Below are 19,080 nucleotides of genomic sequence, written 5' to 3'. Positions count from 1 at the left end.
CAAAGCTTTAGTGGACCCCACCACAGAAAACAGGGAAAGATTCATGACTGCTGTTGAAACCTTCTAAGGCCCACCATGATGTTTTTTTGAAATCCAACATTAAAGAAGGTAAAACACAAATATCAGCGTGATCGAAAACTTTTGTGTAATATATAAGTTTTTAACGGTGGCGTCACTCTCCCTCTGTTTTCTGTGATGGGGTTCACTGAGCTTTGGATGTGACTCGTTCTTTGGATCTGACCCTAAAATGTTCTCTACAGATGGACGGACGGCGTGGATATAAAACATACATCATGGTGGGGCCCACAGAACTTACTTACGTCACTTCAGTAGCAGTCTCGCTACTCAACGTGTCAGTAGCCAGTCCGCGCCCGTTCAAACCCTACCGTTTTGGAGAGAAGAAGAGAGGGAGTAGCAGTCTCGCTACTCAACGTGTCAGTAGCCAGTCCGCGCCCGATCAAACCCTACCGTTTTGGAGAGAAGAAGAGAGGGAGGGCGGTCTTTGCAGACAGAGAGAGATTGCAGAGAGGGAGGGCGGTCTTTGCAGACAGAGAGAGATTGCAGAGAGGGAGAGTGCGTTTCTCCCTCTTCCCCTCTTTTTAAAAATCCGACCGTTGAGCCTGTAAGTGGCCTACAGGGAAGTGACTTCTCACCCCCATCGCCCTGCAGTTTTTTGGTAGATTTGCCTGTAAGTGACTTACAGGTGAATTTTCTCCCCCAAACACCACCTGTAACTGACTTCCCTGTAAGTCACTTCCCACTTAGCCAACTTACAGGCATCCAAACAGGCGATACAGTCTCATTCCCATTTCTCTTCCCATCTATTCATGGCTTCCACCGCCTGTAGAAAACCTACCTTCACCTCTCTCCCCACCTATAACCCCATCAAAGCTCATGTGAGAGAAACCTCTCCTCTCTTTCTCTTATCCCATTACTATTTTTATTTATTTACAATTTCAATAGTGACCTTATTTTATTTTATTTTTTATTTTAGAATTTTCAGGGAAGGTTTGGATTGAAGAGGCTCTTCTTATTGTCTGAGAAGAGAACTGCTCATTCTCTTACTTTTAGGGGATTTGAATTGAGGTGCTGCAACAGAGAAAGAGAAAGGGATATGAGCTTCTCGTCATTGCCCAACGAAGTCGCCGACAGCTTGGATGATCCCTCTTCTTCCCTCGGCAAGTCGCTTCTTTCAGTTTAATTTCATGTATGTCTTGACGGGGAATGTGAAAGCGCGCATTAGAATGTCGATTCTTCCATGTAACTATTGGTAGACCTTGGTGCAAAAATAACCCTGATGGGATGATTCCAAACATCCATTCAATGTCATGTAGACATGGACAGTTATGACCAGGCAGTGAAAAATAGGTGCAACCATTACATTGGAATTTCATTTGATGGGCCCCACCTTAGATTGCTTGTGGTTCCAGGGAAGAAATTTAGTCAGGTGATGCTCACCATCTCCTCTGTGGGTCATAAAATGGATGGTTATGGCAAAAGATGGCCCATGTTGGAAGGGTTGGAATCATCTGATCGGTTTGGTTTCTGCAGAGTGGCCTGACAACAGTGGAGTGGAATGGATTGACAGGACAGTCCAGATTGATGTTTAGCATAATGCTAGCTGGTACACTAGCATTCCCCATGTTTTTATTTTTTCAAAGACAAATGGGTTTTAGGTTGTTTGCTCATTTGTGCTTTGCAGATTCAACAGGGAAGGAGCCGAGTGTTTCGACGATATTGATGAATTTTGGGAATTCATTCGATCCATATGGTGCTCTCAGTACTCCCATGTACCAGACAGCTACATTCAAGCAGGTAATATATATTTGTACTTGGCGAGAATTGGACACATGGTCCTGGATGCAAACTGTTCATTTAACATTGTGTTGCTTATCATAGAGAAGTTTTGCTGATCTGATAATCTTAATAGTGCAAATGGCGCTTACAAATCACAGTATAAAAAAATATTGGGAAATGTGGACATGTACATGAAAATGTCCACCAATCAGATGGGCTGGAGTGTGGGATTATTCACCTCCGCCTCATGCATTTTGCAGGTAGTGAGTGGGGCACAATGATGCGACAGAGTACCCAAGAAATGAATGGGCCAGATTATGTGATGTAGGGATGAACGTGATGAGGTCAATCACCGTCTTCCTCAGGGGGATAACTACTTCGAATCCACGAAGCTTCTCTGGACTCCTCACAGAGACTTCTCGAATCCATGAGGAAAAATAGAAACTAAAAATAATTCTACAAAGTTAAAATAAATTTGTTAAATATTGATAGCCGAAATAAATGAGTCTACAACCCTTTAAATAGGGATACCAAGACTTGGAATAAATTCAGGAATTAAACTATAACTAAAACTCCCAAAAATTCGTAACTTACTATAAATAGTAAATTTTCTATTTATAGTAAGTGTCCTATGTGGCTTAACCACATTATTCTCCTAATTTTTCTAAACACTTTTCATGTTGGGCGCAACTCCTAAAGCCCAACGGATGAAGAGTTATAATCAAACTAAAACTTACTATTTATAGTAAAAATGGAGTTAAACATGGAATTCGGCTGTCGATATGATGGAATCTCGCAAATTCGGCATGGGCAACCCAGCATAGCTGGGTTGGTTGGCTAAAGTAGCTCGTCCTACCCCAAAATCATATAGTACGTCGAGTAACTCATTCCGGTTTGCGAGATATGTCTGTTTTAAGGTTTTGACGGTCTTGATGACTTCTGCCTCTGATTGGGCCTTCTCTAATCCATCTTGGACATGAAAGTGTCTGTGACCCGCTATACATCAGTCCCCTCCACTTCAAAAGAACTCGTCCTTGAGTTCTTGTGCTACTTTGGTTCATGATACTCGGTCTGGTGCGCTGTAATAATATCCGGATCAAAAGTTATGATCAATTTACGGTCCACTTTCTTTTGGTCCAACCATGCTAGGAATGTATCTGAGACACGTTCTACATCATTATGTATAATCATTCCATATTCTCTTTTCGAGTTCGGTGTGACTGACAAAAAATTGGTCTCCTGCTCGCAGTTAGGTCTACCCGATACAATATATGGATCTTTCTTCTGTCTTGGCTTCGAATTGGATTTCTAGTTTTGGTTTGCATTGTGTTTGAGAAGTTCTTTGATAAAATAGGATTAGGTGCTTCCCAAGTACTTTTGGTTTTGTGGAATTTCTATTCCAGACACACACACACGCACACACACACACACACATATTTTAAATTATTAAAAAACACATAATTGGAAGGGAGCCCTTTTCATGCCTTCCTGTGTTCTGCTTCCCAAAAATCAATATTGCTTTCAAGGATGCTTTTTCAGTTATGTGGATAAGTAGTTTTTTTTTTGGGGGGGTCAAATTTCCAGTTTCATTCTTAATACAAATGCTACCTTAAATTGTTTGACAGAAAGGTCAGATGTTACCTTAAATCAGATGTTAAAACTGCAAACCAGTAAAGAATGACAGGGTGCTTTTAAATGAGTAAAATGACTAAGATGCTCCATCGTATTATTTTCCTAAAAAACTGGTTGTGGTGAGCATTGTGGGCCAGCATGGTTTGTGTTTATGACATTGAACTCGTCCAACGGGGTCATCCCCACCACGATGTAGATACAAACCAATCAGGCTGATCCAATGTTTTTTTTTTTTACTGAAACTAATCAGGCTGATCCAATCGTCAAGTAGGGCACACGTAAATTTGAAGGGTTTTTGGTGTTCTATATTGTTCTCTATGTTGCAACCCATGTTATAGTTGGATTAGCTTGATTTTTGGTTTGCATGACCAGAACTGTGGGATGCACCAGTTGGACAGGTTGGATGTAACACCCCACCCACACCCCCTCCACATGGCTGCCCACAATGCCTTGACTCTAATGCCTAATAAATGAGGCTATTATATTCATTTTACTCACCGAAAAGCACTCTTCCGTACATTAAAATGGTGGAGGCATTGCTTGGTAAATCAGAACCTGTGAGGAAACTCATTGCGAGCCTTAGATGTAGGAAACTCATTCCACCATTTATGTGGAGAATCTGATCATCAATCTGGACAGTCCATGTGTTGGTGGCTCCATGGATGTGGAAATGCCCAAAAATCTCACCAACTCGACAAGCACAACAGTCTAAGAGTAAGGGCTAGAAAATGGACCATGAAAGTCTTTGATCGGATGATTAGGATCGCCTGGTTGGAGTATTTTTTTGCCAATTCTCAAGATGATCTCTCGCATATGGACTGTCTTGTCTGGATTCCAGGTTGATGATTGGATATCCATTCATATGGTAGGAAATTCATTTAATGTGTTCCACCGTATCATTCCTCAATGTATATATGATACCATTATGAAATAATTTTCCAAATTGCAAGGCAATCCATTTTCATTTTCTTTCATTTTGCAGCCTTCAGCAACAGAGAATGGGCCCTATGATTATACTAGAAGTGGAAACCCTACTCGAGACACGTTGGAAAGGTTAGAATAAGAGATTTTGGCTAGTGTATGTTACGACGTAAGAAGTTATCTCTTATTTTATAGCTGGTCTCTACTCTGGTTGTTACAGCTATTATTATATAAAACAATCCATGTGTTTGTAAACAATCAGGCTCCTAGCAAAGCTCGATAAAGCTGACCGTGCATTTTGCTTCACTAGCGGAATGGCTGCTTTGACTTCTGTCACAAGTCTTGTTGAAACTGGTAGTTTTCAAGCCATTTTTCTTCATTTGATTGCTTTGCTTTCTGATAACAATGAGTGTTAATTGGTGAAATCTTTTGATTTAAGGCCAGGAAATTGTTGCTGGAGATGACATATATGGTGGTTCTGATCGGCTGCTTTCAAAAGTAATTCCTAAGAAAGGAATTGTGGTGAAGTCAGTCCAACACTCTCTCATGATTATAGCTATTTCGTTATGATTATAGTGCGAGTGAGGGCTGAGTAAATTTTATTTCCAATGTATCAGACGAGTTAATACAAGTGATTTGAGCGAGGTTGCATCTGCAATTGGCCCGTGGACAAGGCTTGTGTGGCTGGAGAGTCCGACTAACCCCCGACAACAAATTTCTGACATACGGGTAAGAAATACTTTATATATATATATATATATATATATATAAAATATCTTGGAAGTTATCATCTGGGTGGACAAAATAGAGGAAAGGGTGCCAAAAGACGCTTGGATCTAAGTGAGAATTTTGGATCCAGTGGTTATGGTTTGGGGTATGGTGATTTTGGTCATGAGTCTGGCTGTGGTGACTCTAGTCGTAGCTTTGGAGGTTTGGATTATGATCATACTGATCTTGGAAGGGGTCGGAGCAATTTATCAAGTGATGAGCACAACAAGTTAGTGTGTACTTATTGTGGTTATCCCAGGCATACTAGAAATACATGTTGCGATCTAGTGGATTGACCACCAAGAGAGGTGTTTGTGGCTGTAACTGAATCCTCTGATTGTGTTCGTGATGAATCCCAGAGTTTGAGATTTCCTACTAGTCGTTTGCCTGCTGACAAAATTGCCGACTTGCATTGTCATTTGTCTCTTCTTGAAGGAGCCTCTTCCTCCTCTTGGCAACATCATTATACTTGATCAGATATACCAACTTACACTTATTTAGTCTCCCAATCCACTACCGTCATTATACTCCCTTTTCTTTTCTGCCCCAATAATGATAGTGTTTTTGGTTTGGTTTAATTTTTAAGGCTGTAATCTCTTTCTTTCGACAGCATGGAAACTGAGAACACAAAGTGCTGGATTTCTATTTCTGCTTTTTTCCATCCCAACTATAGAGATTAGAGCAGTCCGCGTTCTCATCTCAGTTACCTTTGGGTGGAGCATATCACTTCTGTTGCTAGAAAACAACGTCCAAATGGAAGCCTTACTTTTCCATTTCACGAATGAAAATAAAATTTAACCCTTGGACGTTCTATTGTTTAAGAGGAATATGCAGGAAATAATAGGTCCATGAAATAACGTCCAAGTCCCATCAGTCACAATAGCCTTTCAATTTGTAAAGAACTCAGTGATTGTGTTTGCCATTTTGTGGTTGTGTTTAATAGAAAATGGGCCCCATCGCCTAAGAATACCAAGGATGTAAGCAAATATATGCCCCACTCCCCAAGGAGGTCTCGCTGCTTGTTAACACACTAGACCATTGAGAGAGTTCCCATTTAGAAGCAGCATCTGCGCAAACCTGACAATGTCAAAAGCTTCACCTCATGTTTAGCTGCTCTGTCTGTCTGTTCATTTGCTTAAACCACAGTTTCCCGAAAACCTAATCGCCCGCCCAGATACCCACTTGCATTTCTCACTTCTATTTCCTTTGCTGTTAATTTAGACACTTCACGCAACCTTTCTTGCATCGTTTCCCGCATCCATTTCTCATTCTGTTAACTATGGTGGAAACAACATACCAAACACAGTTCTATATGTACCTCTCTATAATGATTTCATATTCAATGTTCACTGATTCTTTTTGAACCCAGCATGCACTGGACATGCTACTCAAGTTTCATGCTGATGTAGGAGAATGTGGAAGTCCTTTTTCTGAAAATTTTACTGGTTTTCAATAGCTCTCTTTGTTCTCACTACCCAGTTTGGGTCTTAGGTGCATGATCCTTCTAATCAGGTGCAACTCCCGCTTCAGATTGTGCTTCCAGGTCTCACTCCCACTTTGGGTCGTGCTTCCAGATCACTCTCCCTCTCCCGCTCCCGCTTCCCGCACATGAATTTGTTGCCACTTCACTTCATATTTTGTGCAACCAGCATTTTAAAAATTGACGATATCAGCTGATATATCCCACGATGTATCTTGTATCCCACTTGTGCGATACAAAACGCACAAGCAGTGCCGATATATCTCACATATTCGATCCAGTCAGCATTTTTTTTATTTTTGATCCATGTTTTTGTTGCAAGTCACGTTAAACCAGTGTCAAATGGTTACAAATCTATGATTCTTTATGTTTTCCATGAAAAATCATGGATTTGGAACTTCGATTTTGAGATTTGGGGGAGATGGGTCAAGTTGCGGAAAATTGAAAAAAATCGAAATTCCTCAATTTTTGCAATCTTTGTATCCAAGCACAAAATTAAACATGTATATAACCTGATCTAGTGATTTTCTTTTGCTTTTGAATGTATTGCTTGTGTTTCCATACATTTCTTCTTATGTTTATAAATTATATGAATAGACTTTGAATATACTTGCATCAGTTCAATTGAAAAACGCATATATTAGGACCCCATACAAAGGAAACCCCTATTATGTGCACTTTTTTGTAATGTTTTGATTTCTAAGTGTGTATTGATGTCTTTTTCAACAATCCCTGAAGTTTCATTGAAACATCATCCAATTTCCCAATGTTCCCATGTTTCCCAACAACACCGATACATTATGCGATACAACCGATATATCCCATGCGATAACCGATATGTATCCATATCCCAAGGGTGCGATACATTATGCGATAACGATATTTAAAACATTGTGTGCCACTATATTTTGGATACAGTTTACTCAGACCTATTTCTTTCCAACGTAGCAGTTTATTTTATTTTATTTTTTGTTTTTCTGCTGAGTAATAAACTATCAAGATTATCCGTGATCATATTATATTTCTGAACAGTTTGTCTGATCTTCTGATGTGAGCTTCTGCCATGGCGAGTTTCCTCGATGGTAAAAGAGGTAGGTTGCCGTTAGTGGGCAGCCGAATAATAAAACTTCTGCCAACATACTTTAAATGTTGACCTTGAATGGTTGGGAAGGCTAAGATGATGGTGATGACGACTGCAATCTGCAACTCTGCTTTACTTCTCCATGCTGAATGATTAGAATTGTGTTTTACCTTATGCATTTTGCTATAAGCTTCCCTCTATGATGTATGAATTATCTTGCCTCTAACATTTTCTTTCATTTACTTACGTTTCTAGAAAATATCAGAGATGGCTCATGCACATGGTGCTATTGTGATGGTGGATAACAGTATTATGTCTCCTGTATTATCCCAGCCAATAGAACTTGGAGCAGGTAGAGATGTAATGCATGTTGTACATGTAAATATAGTAGGTTTAGCAAAACTGTAACCGTCTCATGCTGGTTGTTATTTCTACCTTTGCAGACATTGTGATGCACTCAGCTACCAAATTCATAGCTGGTCATAGTGATCTAATGGCAGGAGTCCTTGCTGTAAAAGGTGAAAGGTTGGTAAGTTCTAGCATGGATATAAAACATATACTATGGAGGATATCATAATTTTCAGAAATATATGTACTTTATTGGAAGGAAATGGCTATAATGTTCTTTGCTTTTTCACCATAATGCAATAACATGCTTTAAAATGGTGTAAATATTTGTGAGAATGCAAGGATTATAACCAATATTATTTCTTTTTAATTGATACCCATATTACAAAGGGAAACTGCTTGCATTCTCACTTTTGTCTATTCTTGTATTGTACTTAGAAAAGAGCTATCCAACCCCAAACAGCTGGGACAAGCCGATGATCATGTTGCTGGTTTAGGAATGAGATAAATATTCATAGAATGTGGTTATCATTATGTTGCTTTGTTTTACTAGTGTTGATGGATGTGGGACATACGATTGTACAACCCACCTTAGTGGTAGTAATAGGGCCATACAGTCATACGGCCCAACTAGTCCTTCCTCTTTATTATTTAGCCCCTTAGTCATATTTAATGCAATAAGGGCGTACAAGTTTGCATTGTAATAGGTGAGGGGTGTTTCTGTCATTTTTTTTAATTGCTTAAGTGAATAAAAGCAAGAGGTTAGGAATGTGCAACCCTATCTCTCTCTTTCTCTGCTCTCTTTACCTTTTTTTCTTCTCTTCCATAACAAAGTACATGCTATTAGAGTGGTGATTGATCAAGTTCGGGTGGTAAAAACGTTCATCCTTGAACGAAATTCATGCTCGTTTTCAGCATGTCTCTTGGTTCCATAGTCGGCTCTAGTGGAACCAATAGTAAATGTATCTCCTGGTTTGAATATCAGCTTTAATGGAACCAATGATAAATCTGTGTTAGTGCTGTTTTCTTGATGCGGAGGAAGTGGTCGTGTTGGCTAAGAAAATCTAGGTGGTTTTAATGAATTAAGTGGAGGTCATGGTAGAGTTTGTAGACCTTGGAAGTATATTTACTGTGGTTGACTAATCACACAATGGAGAGGTGCTGGAACATCCATGGAAAGTCAGCTCGTGCTAATTAGGTGTCTTATTCTGAAGACAACAGTGGATCTTGAGGGACTAATTCGCGTAGCTGACCCTAGTTAGTTGCGATAGAGCTTAGATGGTGATGATGATAATGGGTGTAAAAGTTTGCATTGTAATAAGTGGGGATAATTTGTAATAGAAGCAAGATCTTAGTGACACTGACATCCAATCATATCTCTCTATTCTTTCTTTTCATTTCTTTCTTCTCCTCTCTGACTAACTACACTCTGGACGGTCATTTTACCATTTGAAGTCTAGGTAGCTTGGCAAAAGTTTTACGACTGGACACCCACCTGATTTCAACCCTCTACCCAACTTGGGGAGCTACCAGTGCAAATTCTATCGGAGGGTGCAATTGCTACCATTACCAAGCAGAATTAGGTTGTAATGTATGGTGGGCACGAGAAGGGATATGAAGGTTTTCTTCACTAACCCTAGATAAGGCCTTGGATAGCAATTTTTGTTTTTTGTTTTGTTTTTGTTTTGAAGATTTGGATAGGAATTTTGGTTGAAACATGATTTTATAAAGTTGATCCCAATGGTTTCCTAGAAAGTCATTTACAGCATGAGCATTCCTATGGATGCTTACGCCTCCGTAGTTTGTTCTTCTTAATGAAGATGATGAACTAAGTGGTTTCTTTGAAATTCATTTACACCATGAGCATTCCTAGCAATGCTTCTTAGACGTTACTAGTTTGGTCTTCTTGAATGACTCTAGTGATTTAAGAATCTGTGGATATATAGGATTGATTAAACATAGGTGTTCAACTATGGTATTTGGGGAGCGGGTGTGTTTCTATAGGCTGTGTAACCCAACTTACTCTTTCCAAAATTTGTTTGAGAAATCTAGTCTAGGATGTTGTGCTTTTTTCATTAGAAAGCAGCACGGTGGACAAAAACTAATCATGTTTAGTAGAATTCGTAATGAGGAAGCAGACCTCAAATTGCAATCACAATCCTTCCAAGTCCAACTTGAAATATCATAATTGCAATTTGAAGCTCGGCCCCCCTCAATATGAATGCTAGAATAGGTTAGTCATTTAGTTATTTCATCTAAGCTGACCCTGGAGATGAGGCTTAAGATGATATTGAGGATGATTTGGCCATTTCCACTTCATCAGATTAATTTGCAATTCAATTCAATTGTGCATTGAGACACATCCTTAATTTTCACTTTTGGCACTTGACAATTCTATTTGTCTGGTCTTCACTTTTCATATATTCTGACTTTTATATGACTTGCGATATTGTTAGGTTACATGACCTGATACACATAATATTCTAGTTTATTAGTGTATAAAAAAAGTTATTGCAGCTATACCTTTTGGAATTCTTCTTTACCTGTGTTGATTTTTTTTTTAATCCCACCTCAGTGTAATTCATGAGGCAACTGTTACTATTCACTTCATTTCCTGTGTGTATTAATTGAGCTTATATATAGCATTTCTTTGCATTTGGTTGCTAATCACCAGCTTGGCGAAAGAGATAGCCTTCCTACAAAATGCAGAGGGATCTGGGTTGGCTCCATTTGACTGCTGGCTTTGCTTGCGTGGTATTAAAACCATGGTTTTGCGTGTTGAGAAGCAACAGGTACCACATTTTCCTTGGTTTTGGATTTTTTATTACAGTAAATTTTTTTAATTTTTTATAATGTTAATCAGTTATCTTGTAACTTATATTGTTGTGCTTATTGATTGCTTCTATTATTATAGTTGATTGCAACATCTGTAATTAATCAACATGACGAATGTGTAGGGATGCCTTTAAAAAAAGCATATAGTAATATCTATTTGAAACGTTTAGTGTAACATTGATCTTGTTTGCGCCCTATAATCAAACTCTAATCACCCTGTTTGGGTTAGTGGTTATTTAATTTAGATAAAAGTATTGATAGGAGGTGAGCTCTAGCCTTTTGTTTTGTTCTCTTTCTCATGATACATTCTTCATATGAATTTCAGAGAATCTTTTTTCTTGTTTCGAGATTCCCTTCGACTATTGTAGGATAGTGGGAGCTACATGTGCTTCCTTATGCACACTATGCATGCATACTCATTTCCCAGATTTCTGTGTGTGCCATTCCTTGTTTTGCCACTCATCCGCCAAATAGGCCCTTTATGGCCCATATCTGTGCCGATATGGCTCACCCATAACTGTGCTGATATGGCTCATGTTTTCAATAATGGACAGATTCACCCTTGTATCAAATAACGAGGGCACCACTTATATAATGGCCTATATGGCTGTAACATCACCATTTTCTTAAACCATGCCCCCCTGAACTCTACTCCTACCTTTCAAAGTTCCTACATTCCATGTGGCAAGACGAATCCTATTCTCCTGGACTAGCTTACTGCATGTGTCCAAAATTGCACTGGAACCCTTGCCTACTTTTCACCGCCACCCTGCAACATTGCAACGTGTCGCTTCTATGGGCACCTTATGAAACTCTTTCCCATTTCTCATTGCACTTGGATGCTGGTGCAGCACATCACTTGCAGGAATCGCTTAGTATGAGCTTGAAATGTCGTGTCAAGATTCATGACTGATGAGAAGGATTTGACTAAAGTTTTATGCCGGCTGTGTACCTGACAGACTTGCAAGGAGAGCACAAAATCTCACGCTAGCAGAAATATAATACACACACACACACACACACAAATATACATGAGTAATGATCACAGGTTCCCAGTGTGGGACGCGGATTGCGTCCTACCCCCGCCTGGATGGTAATCCGTCCGGGCAGGGCTCTGTTGGGCCCACAGTGATGTAAGTGTTTTATCCACGCCGTTCATCTTTTTTCTCAGATCATTTTAAGGTATGGGACAAAAAATGAGGCAGGTATAGGGCTTAAGTGGACCACAAAGTGGGGATTGAACGTCCACCATTAAAAACTTCTTGGGAGCTGGAGAAGTTTCGGATCAAGCTGATATTTGTTTTTTCACTTCATCTACGTCTGCATGACCTTATGAATAGGTTGGATGGTAAAAAAACATCACAGTGCCCCTTAGAAAGGTTTCAACGGTGGGTGTCATTATCACTGCAGCTTCCTTTGGTGTAGTCCACTGGAACTGTGGACCTGCTTCATTTTTAGTATCATACCTTGAAATGATATGATAAAAGCGATTAACAGCATGGATAAAACACTTACATCACGGTGGGCCCCATAGAGGCCCGGACGGATTATTGTCCGGGCAGGGGTAGGACGCAATCCGCGTCCCCCATAGTGTTGGTCTCGGTGGGGCCCACTTAGATGTGTGCATGATATCCACACCATCCATCATGTAGGCTACCTTGTTTCACTTTGCAGCCCAAAGATTAGCCTGGCCTAAAACTTAGGTGGCTCACACCAGAAGGAGCAATGAAAAATCATGCCTAAAATCTTAAAATTCACGTGGTGTGGTCCACATGAGTTTTGGAATAGGTTGATTCCTAGTGTCCCTTCATACTTGTGGTCCGCACAATATCACCTGTCAGATGGTGAGTTAATGTAGGATAGCATGTAATTTCTGAAGGCATGCATGTGAACCATTACGCTCTACCACATTATCAGTACTCTCTCTTTCTCTCTCTCTCTCAAAAAGAAGAAGAAGATGTGCATACACCCACTGCAGCAGGACACATTTATCCATTCAAACATGAACCCATCATTAGATCATCTTAACCATATGACATGACCTATATTGGACAATGGATGCTCAGAATGCAGATGTTTGAAGTACCCACTTATTGTATCTTCCATGGAAAGTAATCTTTGTCAAACAAGGGATTTGGAAACTTTTCATGGAAGCTCGTGTTAAAAAACAAGTGACAAAAACTTACTTTCCTTTGCACCGGTTCCCTGGAAATGATGTTTTCAAGGAAACAACAGTTCCTTCTTTTCCCTGAATCTATATAAGCCCTAGTACTTGAGAAACTCAAAACTTGCTAAAGACCAACACCTATATACAAACCATATGGGTTACGGCATTGTATGGTTTGTACTAACAGCACCAAAGGGCTCTGTGGTTTGTATAATGGGTATGGTTGGCCTAGTGTGCCCAACAATCCAACCTGTCATCAATCACGGCCGTCCAATTGGATCTGTGGGTCCCACACTCCATCTGGACCATTGATCTTGTCCAAAATGGCCATCAAGACCTTTGATTAAATCCAGATGGTGGTTCAGGTCAATTTGGACCCTAGGTGCAAATCTTTAATTTGAATTGATGCACTTGATTTGGGCGAGATCTATAATCAAATGGGCTTGGTCGGTCAGACAATCTGCCATATTTGGGCCTCAATTGAATGATCAGGTGGTCTGGATGCATCAAACATCATGATCGAAATGAGCACGACGAGAACCTTCACCACACCAATCAACACAAGGCAGGATGGGAGATGTCTTGCATGGAGGAAAGATGAGACATGCAAGCCTCCTCAATTAAGTGCAAGGGCCCAACTCAAAGCACATCAAAAGTTGGAAGAGGAATGAGCAACCTAATAGAAATGACAAACAAGTCATAGTTGGGCCAAGCCTATCAAGAGTGTAAAGAGTGTGGTCCTATGAGCACTTCCTGAGATGCATAAAAGACATTGCATCATAGAGCCTTGAGTCAACCAAAATGTTCAGAGACTGAAGACGGTTTTATTTTAAGTGAGGGAGGGTTCTGTTTTCTTTTATTCTTTTGGTTAGTCAGAGTTGTGCAAGGCGGAGTTTTCTTTTCCTTTTTTCTTTTTCAAGTAGGTGTGGGGCAGGGATGGGGTTTTATGACTATCAAATAGGTGGGGGGTGTCTATGAGATCGTGTAGCAATGGTGAGGTGTCCAAGGTGAGAGCCTTGAGCCGTCCAACAAGGTCATGCAATGTTTTGAGGCAGACACTAGATCTGCGGGTAGTGTGTGACCATCTAGCAATAGGACTGATGATGAATAAGTGATGGTGCCAGTGAGGAGAAGGGCAGGATGGAGAAGAGAACAGAGACTCAGATTGGAGCGCATCTCTAATGCCATCTAAAATAATGGAGATACCTATATTTTTCATGAATAGAATGGATACACTTATATGGTATTTATAGCCTCTAAAGTGATGTCTAGGAAGCAAGGTATTCAATAATGGTAGTGGTGACCGTAAGTAATGGCCAGCCTAATGACTGCTATGTTACAGGCTGTAATGACTGTTATGCCCCTTTTTTAGTTCTCTTTTTCTTTCTTTCTTTTTTCCGCAAGGAACAAAATGTATCAGCCCCATATCAGACCATTACAGTTCCATATTGGGCTATTATGAGCCTGTCATAGCTGTTACTGCCATTACGAGGCCATCATTTCAGAACAGGCCTTACAACCCCGTATTGTGTAACGGGTCCCATGTTACGTAATCGATTTGGAATACCATTCTAGGAAGATTCTAGAAGACCTAGGAGGATTCTAGAGATCTAAGAGACTATATTTACAAGAATGCTACTACAGTATATTTGCAAGAATGTGACATCCTATTGCCTAACAGGGCACTCATTACCCTTTGATGTAATTTCCAGAGTGTTTACCATTATTCATTCCCTTTATTTATACATTTTCATTATCCATAAAAGAGCGTTATATCTATGCTGTGAAGGACTTGATGAATTGAAAGCTCAAAATGGTCTGGTCATTTAACTACCCCATTTTGGTAAAGAAGTTGAGGTTGAGACCAATTTCTTGCACTAGCGTCTAAAAGAGAAGCCAGTTGTATGGCCCCTCTAGAACTACTTTTTCATATAGGGTTTGAAACTCACTTTTAAAAAAACAAAAAGAAATGAAGATGGACCATTTAGATGGCCTCTTCATTTGTAGGTTTTGAAGTGAAAATGACCTCATATAACTTTTCTCAAGCCAGTTTAGTGCCTAGGCAGGCCCCTTCATAATGACTTCTACAGCTTACAGTAGTCCCATATTTCAATTTTTTCAACTATTTTATTTGACGACTCTACAGCCGGTTCTCCTTTCAAGAAGTTTTTGTTCTTAGTTCATCTCTTGCTCAGCTAGTGTTCTATTCTTTTGCTCTCCACAAGTATTTGATTTACTCCTTTGGAATTTATTTTTGCCAGGAGAATGCACAAAAGATTGCTGAATTTCTTTCATCTCATCCTCGGGTGAAGAAAGTTAACTATGCTGGCCTGCCTGGTCATCCTGGACGCTCTTTACACTATTCTCAGGTTAGTGCATCAGGAAGACACTCATGATTAATGCCCTGTCTCAGAAAATCCATCATTTCCTTACATGCATATCTTGCAGGCAAAGGGTGCTGGTTCTGTTCTAAGCTTTTTGACGGGGTCATTGGATCTCTCTAAGCATATTGTCGAAAGTACCAAGTATTTCAGCATTACTGTTAGTTTTGGTGGGCATTCTTCTACTCACAAAGCTGTTTTGTTTGATTGCTAAAGTTCACATGCTCATGTAGGCCTTCTGTTGCAACTCTGCTTCAATTTTAAGTTACTTGTTGATTTGTTTTTTTGGTTTTTTTTTTTTTTTTTTTTGTTTTTGTTTTTTTGTTTTTGTTTTTGTTTTTTGTTTTTTTTTGTTTTTTTTTGTTTTTTTTGTTTTTTTGTTTTTTTTTGCCTTTTTGGAAATAACCGGAACAAAGTGAAGCAACTACCCTTTTGAAACACCTCTCCATGTTAGCATGAACATTCCATCCCCCTCACCACTGTTGTCCCAGAAATGATACACATTAACCCATGTGAGCCGCCATTATTTACACCCAACCTGATTGATTTTAATACACCCAATTTCTATTTTTGGAAAGAGTATTTTGTTTGGGACTCTAATCCTGCAAAATCAAGATTAGTTGGGCCCATAGATATGAATATTGGTATCATATTGTCCAATACGGCTGTATTGTATCTGTATTGACACAAAACGATACGCGATACGGGGCTGTATTGGCTCTGTATGAAAAACCGACCCATATCGGTTGGTATCGGCCAATATAGGGCGTATTGGCATCAATACGGGCCAATATAGATCGATGTGCCCATAAAAGTCTAATTTTGAAATTTGTTTTTTCAAAATTTCACTTGTCTTTTTTTAATTTTAATTTTTATTTATTTTTATATATTTTTAATAAATTCTATTTAAACTATGGAGGAAGCTTAAAAACTCATTTTAGGCTAGATCTAGACCTATTTTGGGATCAAAATAAATGATTTGAATGGGATTTGACAAATCGAAGCGAAGTGGACCATTATGCAAAAAATCAGAAGAAGAGTAAACCTTCACTTCTTTTTTATGTCATTCAATGTAATGGGCACTAATTCACCAAATCATGCTTGATTTGTGTTCAATTAGGGCCAATTTAGTTGATCTTCAATAAGTCAAACCGATAGACAAACATTCTTATCAAAGAATGGTCTGACACACCATCATATGCATGTCCAAAATACAAAAAAAGGATAGACCATTATCGATACGCGACGCCTATATTGTATCATTTTTTGGCCAGTCCGATACGCCTCCTGATACTGATATTCAGAACCATGGCTGGGCCTGATGCCATCCATGTTAGATTCATGTTGCTAAAACAGCACTTTCTTGCACCTAATCTCAAATTTGAAATTCTAGAAAACATAAACACTCGAAAATTGTGATCCCCTACCCCAATGGAGCCTAAAAGTGCTCTATTTCAATTGCAAAAAATGGGTGCGTGCAAATCAATCAGGCTGCATTTGGATGTATTGTAAATCTCAAGCAGAACGGATGATCGTGTTTGGGGGTTGCTGATTTTGTTGAACCACATGTGGGATCTCTCTCCCCCAAATATCCAGAACATCTTAGACCCTGTTTGGTAGATGCCAAAAAATGAGTTGATCTCATTTTTGTTAACAGTAATTAGATCTTGATCTCTAATACATAATGAGTTCATGTTAACAGATCATTGTTAAATACATACATAATTACTGTTAAATAAAATATGATCAACTCATTTTTAGGTGTCTACCAAACAGTGCCTTAAGTATTGACCTGGGGTGGACACAGGAAAAAGTGCATCCGACTCCCCTAAAATCCCAAAATATGCCCCTTCACAAGTGCAAAGCAGAATGGATAAACATATATGTCCCTACTAACTATCCTCTTGGATTGTGATTGGGGGGTGCATTTGAATGCACCCTCAGTGGGATGTAGATATCAATTCGGCTTACCCATATTCTTTGGAACCCTCACAGTTACATTGAATCTTCATAGACCCCAAAATAGCTCATTTGCAAACAAAGACAAAAACTTCTCCCACGTCCATAAGATCAATTAATTATCTCCAACCATTCTGCTAAAGGAGAGGAAGAAGAAGAATAAGAAGTAAATAACCCTATTTCAAAAGAGTTTGGATAGTTTTGTTGCAACTACTATGCATACACTGGCAAGTGTACATCTGCATATCTTGTTTTTTTACTTTACCTTTCACAATGTCGTGTAGGAAGTGTGAAGTCTCTCATAAGCTTGCCGTGCTTCATGTCCCATGCAAGTATACCTGCGTCGGTTCGCGAGTTGAGGGGTTTGAGTGAGGATCTGATTCGCATCTCTGTGGGCATTGAGGACATAAATGATCTTATTGAAGATTTGGACAATGCAATCAGATCTGGACCATTATGAGGTTCTTGCTTCTCGTTGTACTAAGATTATATCTATTTCTGTAGATTCTGCTATTCCTTCGAAAGCTTAATGTGGACATTTCATCAGTAGACATTTGTGAGCATTTTAATGAATGTGGTATTTGGAGAATAATGTTTTATGTTGGATGTTCTTGCAATGAAGGGGGATGATCTGATTAAGATTCGAATTTGCTTAGGGTGCTTTTGGATGTCCATGGAAATGCAGGAGTAATTCTTTTCTTCCTCCTTTTTTGTTATGTGGCACCAGTCTCTAACCTTCAGTTTTAGGCGGATCGAGCCATCCATTCTGTTCATTCTGTTAATTTACACAAGGGCAAGGAGGTTCTTGACTGTCTGTGGGGCCCAATCACTTGAACAGTTTTGATAGCTGGATGGAGATTTGTAAGGGAGTAGGGGAGGAACGTGAGAACTATGTAAGAAGTTTTCCTTCACCTTGAAGTACAGAGAAGTTTACTAAGCCCAGGGGGCGTGTGGATCTATGTCCATCCACATGCATTCACACATGCCAATATGGCGCATGTATGAGATCTGAGCTCTGGAATTAGGTGGATCAGTGTTTAGATATCCTGTCCTAAGAATCAGGTTGTTTCGCTGCTCAGGTGGGCCCATACACAAAACAGATGGATGGCTAGAACATTTTTTTTTTTTTTGGATTAGGATATATGGCATTTGTGACCACAACCTGTCTGACAAACAGACTGAGAATAATCCTAGTTGATCTCAGTAACCTGTTTGACCACAAACTGTTTTAGGTGTATGATATATGGCCCATTTGTGTGAGATCGGAGCCTTATGCTGGTGGGTTAAGTGTTTAGACATTCTGCTCTGAAAAAATCACTAAGGTGGGCCACTGCAAAACAAATGGATGAATAGAACAAAATGTTTTAGATGCCCCTTTGCTTTGTAATGTGAGCCTACCTGAGCGAAACAGCCTCATTTTTAGGGCTAGAATGTATGGTGCATATATGTGAGGCCCAAGCTTTGGATTAGGTGGGTCAGTGTTTCAATCTTCTGTCCTCTAGATTAGGTGGTTTAGTTGCTTAGGTGGCCCCTGTGCAAAAGAGATGGATGGCTAGAACCAAAAAATTAAGTTTTTAGCTTGTTTTCTACTGTGAAGTCTACCCTCAGAGCAGCCTTATTTTTGGGCCAGGACGTAAACGGTCTGACCCATCTGGTGGAACCTCAGATCTCACACGCATGTTGGCATGTATGCCTGCAAGTGGATGGGCAT

At 39.6% G+C, this 19,080-nt stretch overlaps 1 protein-coding gene across 2 annotated transcripts; it reads left to right on the top strand.

Annotated features, from left to right (window-relative positions):
• The first annotated feature begins 440 nt into the window (after positions 1-440).
• Positions 441-18,016, top strand: LOC131234472 (cystathionine beta-lyase, chloroplastic). 2 transcript variants are annotated; one of them, XM_058231380.1, is made up of 13 exons: positions 441-896; positions 1,004-1,178; positions 1,703-1,815; positions 4,412-4,482; positions 4,613-4,704; positions 4,790-4,877; positions 4,968-5,079; positions 7,935-8,031; positions 8,123-8,204; positions 10,702-10,819; positions 15,291-15,398; positions 15,478-15,580; positions 17,654-18,016. In XM_058231380.1, the coding sequence occupies exons 1-13, from the start codon at positions 828-830 to the stop codon at positions 17,827-17,829; spliced, it is 1,404 nt and encodes a 467-aa protein (XP_058087363.1). In that variant the 5' UTR covers positions 441-827; the 3' UTR covers positions 17,830-18,016. The 2 variants fall into 2 exon arrangements, with proteins under 2 accessions (XP_058087363.1, XP_058087362.1); XM_058231379.1 differs by having other exon boundaries at positions 995-1,178.
• Positions 18,017-19,080: the final 1,064 nt, after the last annotated feature.

Source organism: Magnolia sinica, chromosome 19 (assembly GCF_029962835.1).
Source record: "Magnolia sinica isolate HGM2019 chromosome 19, MsV1, whole genome shotgun sequence".
Taxonomy (NCBI): Eukaryota; Viridiplantae; Streptophyta; class Magnoliopsida; order Magnoliales; family Magnoliaceae; genus Magnolia; species Magnolia sinica.
This window is presented reverse-complemented; position numbering and strand designations above follow the sequence as displayed.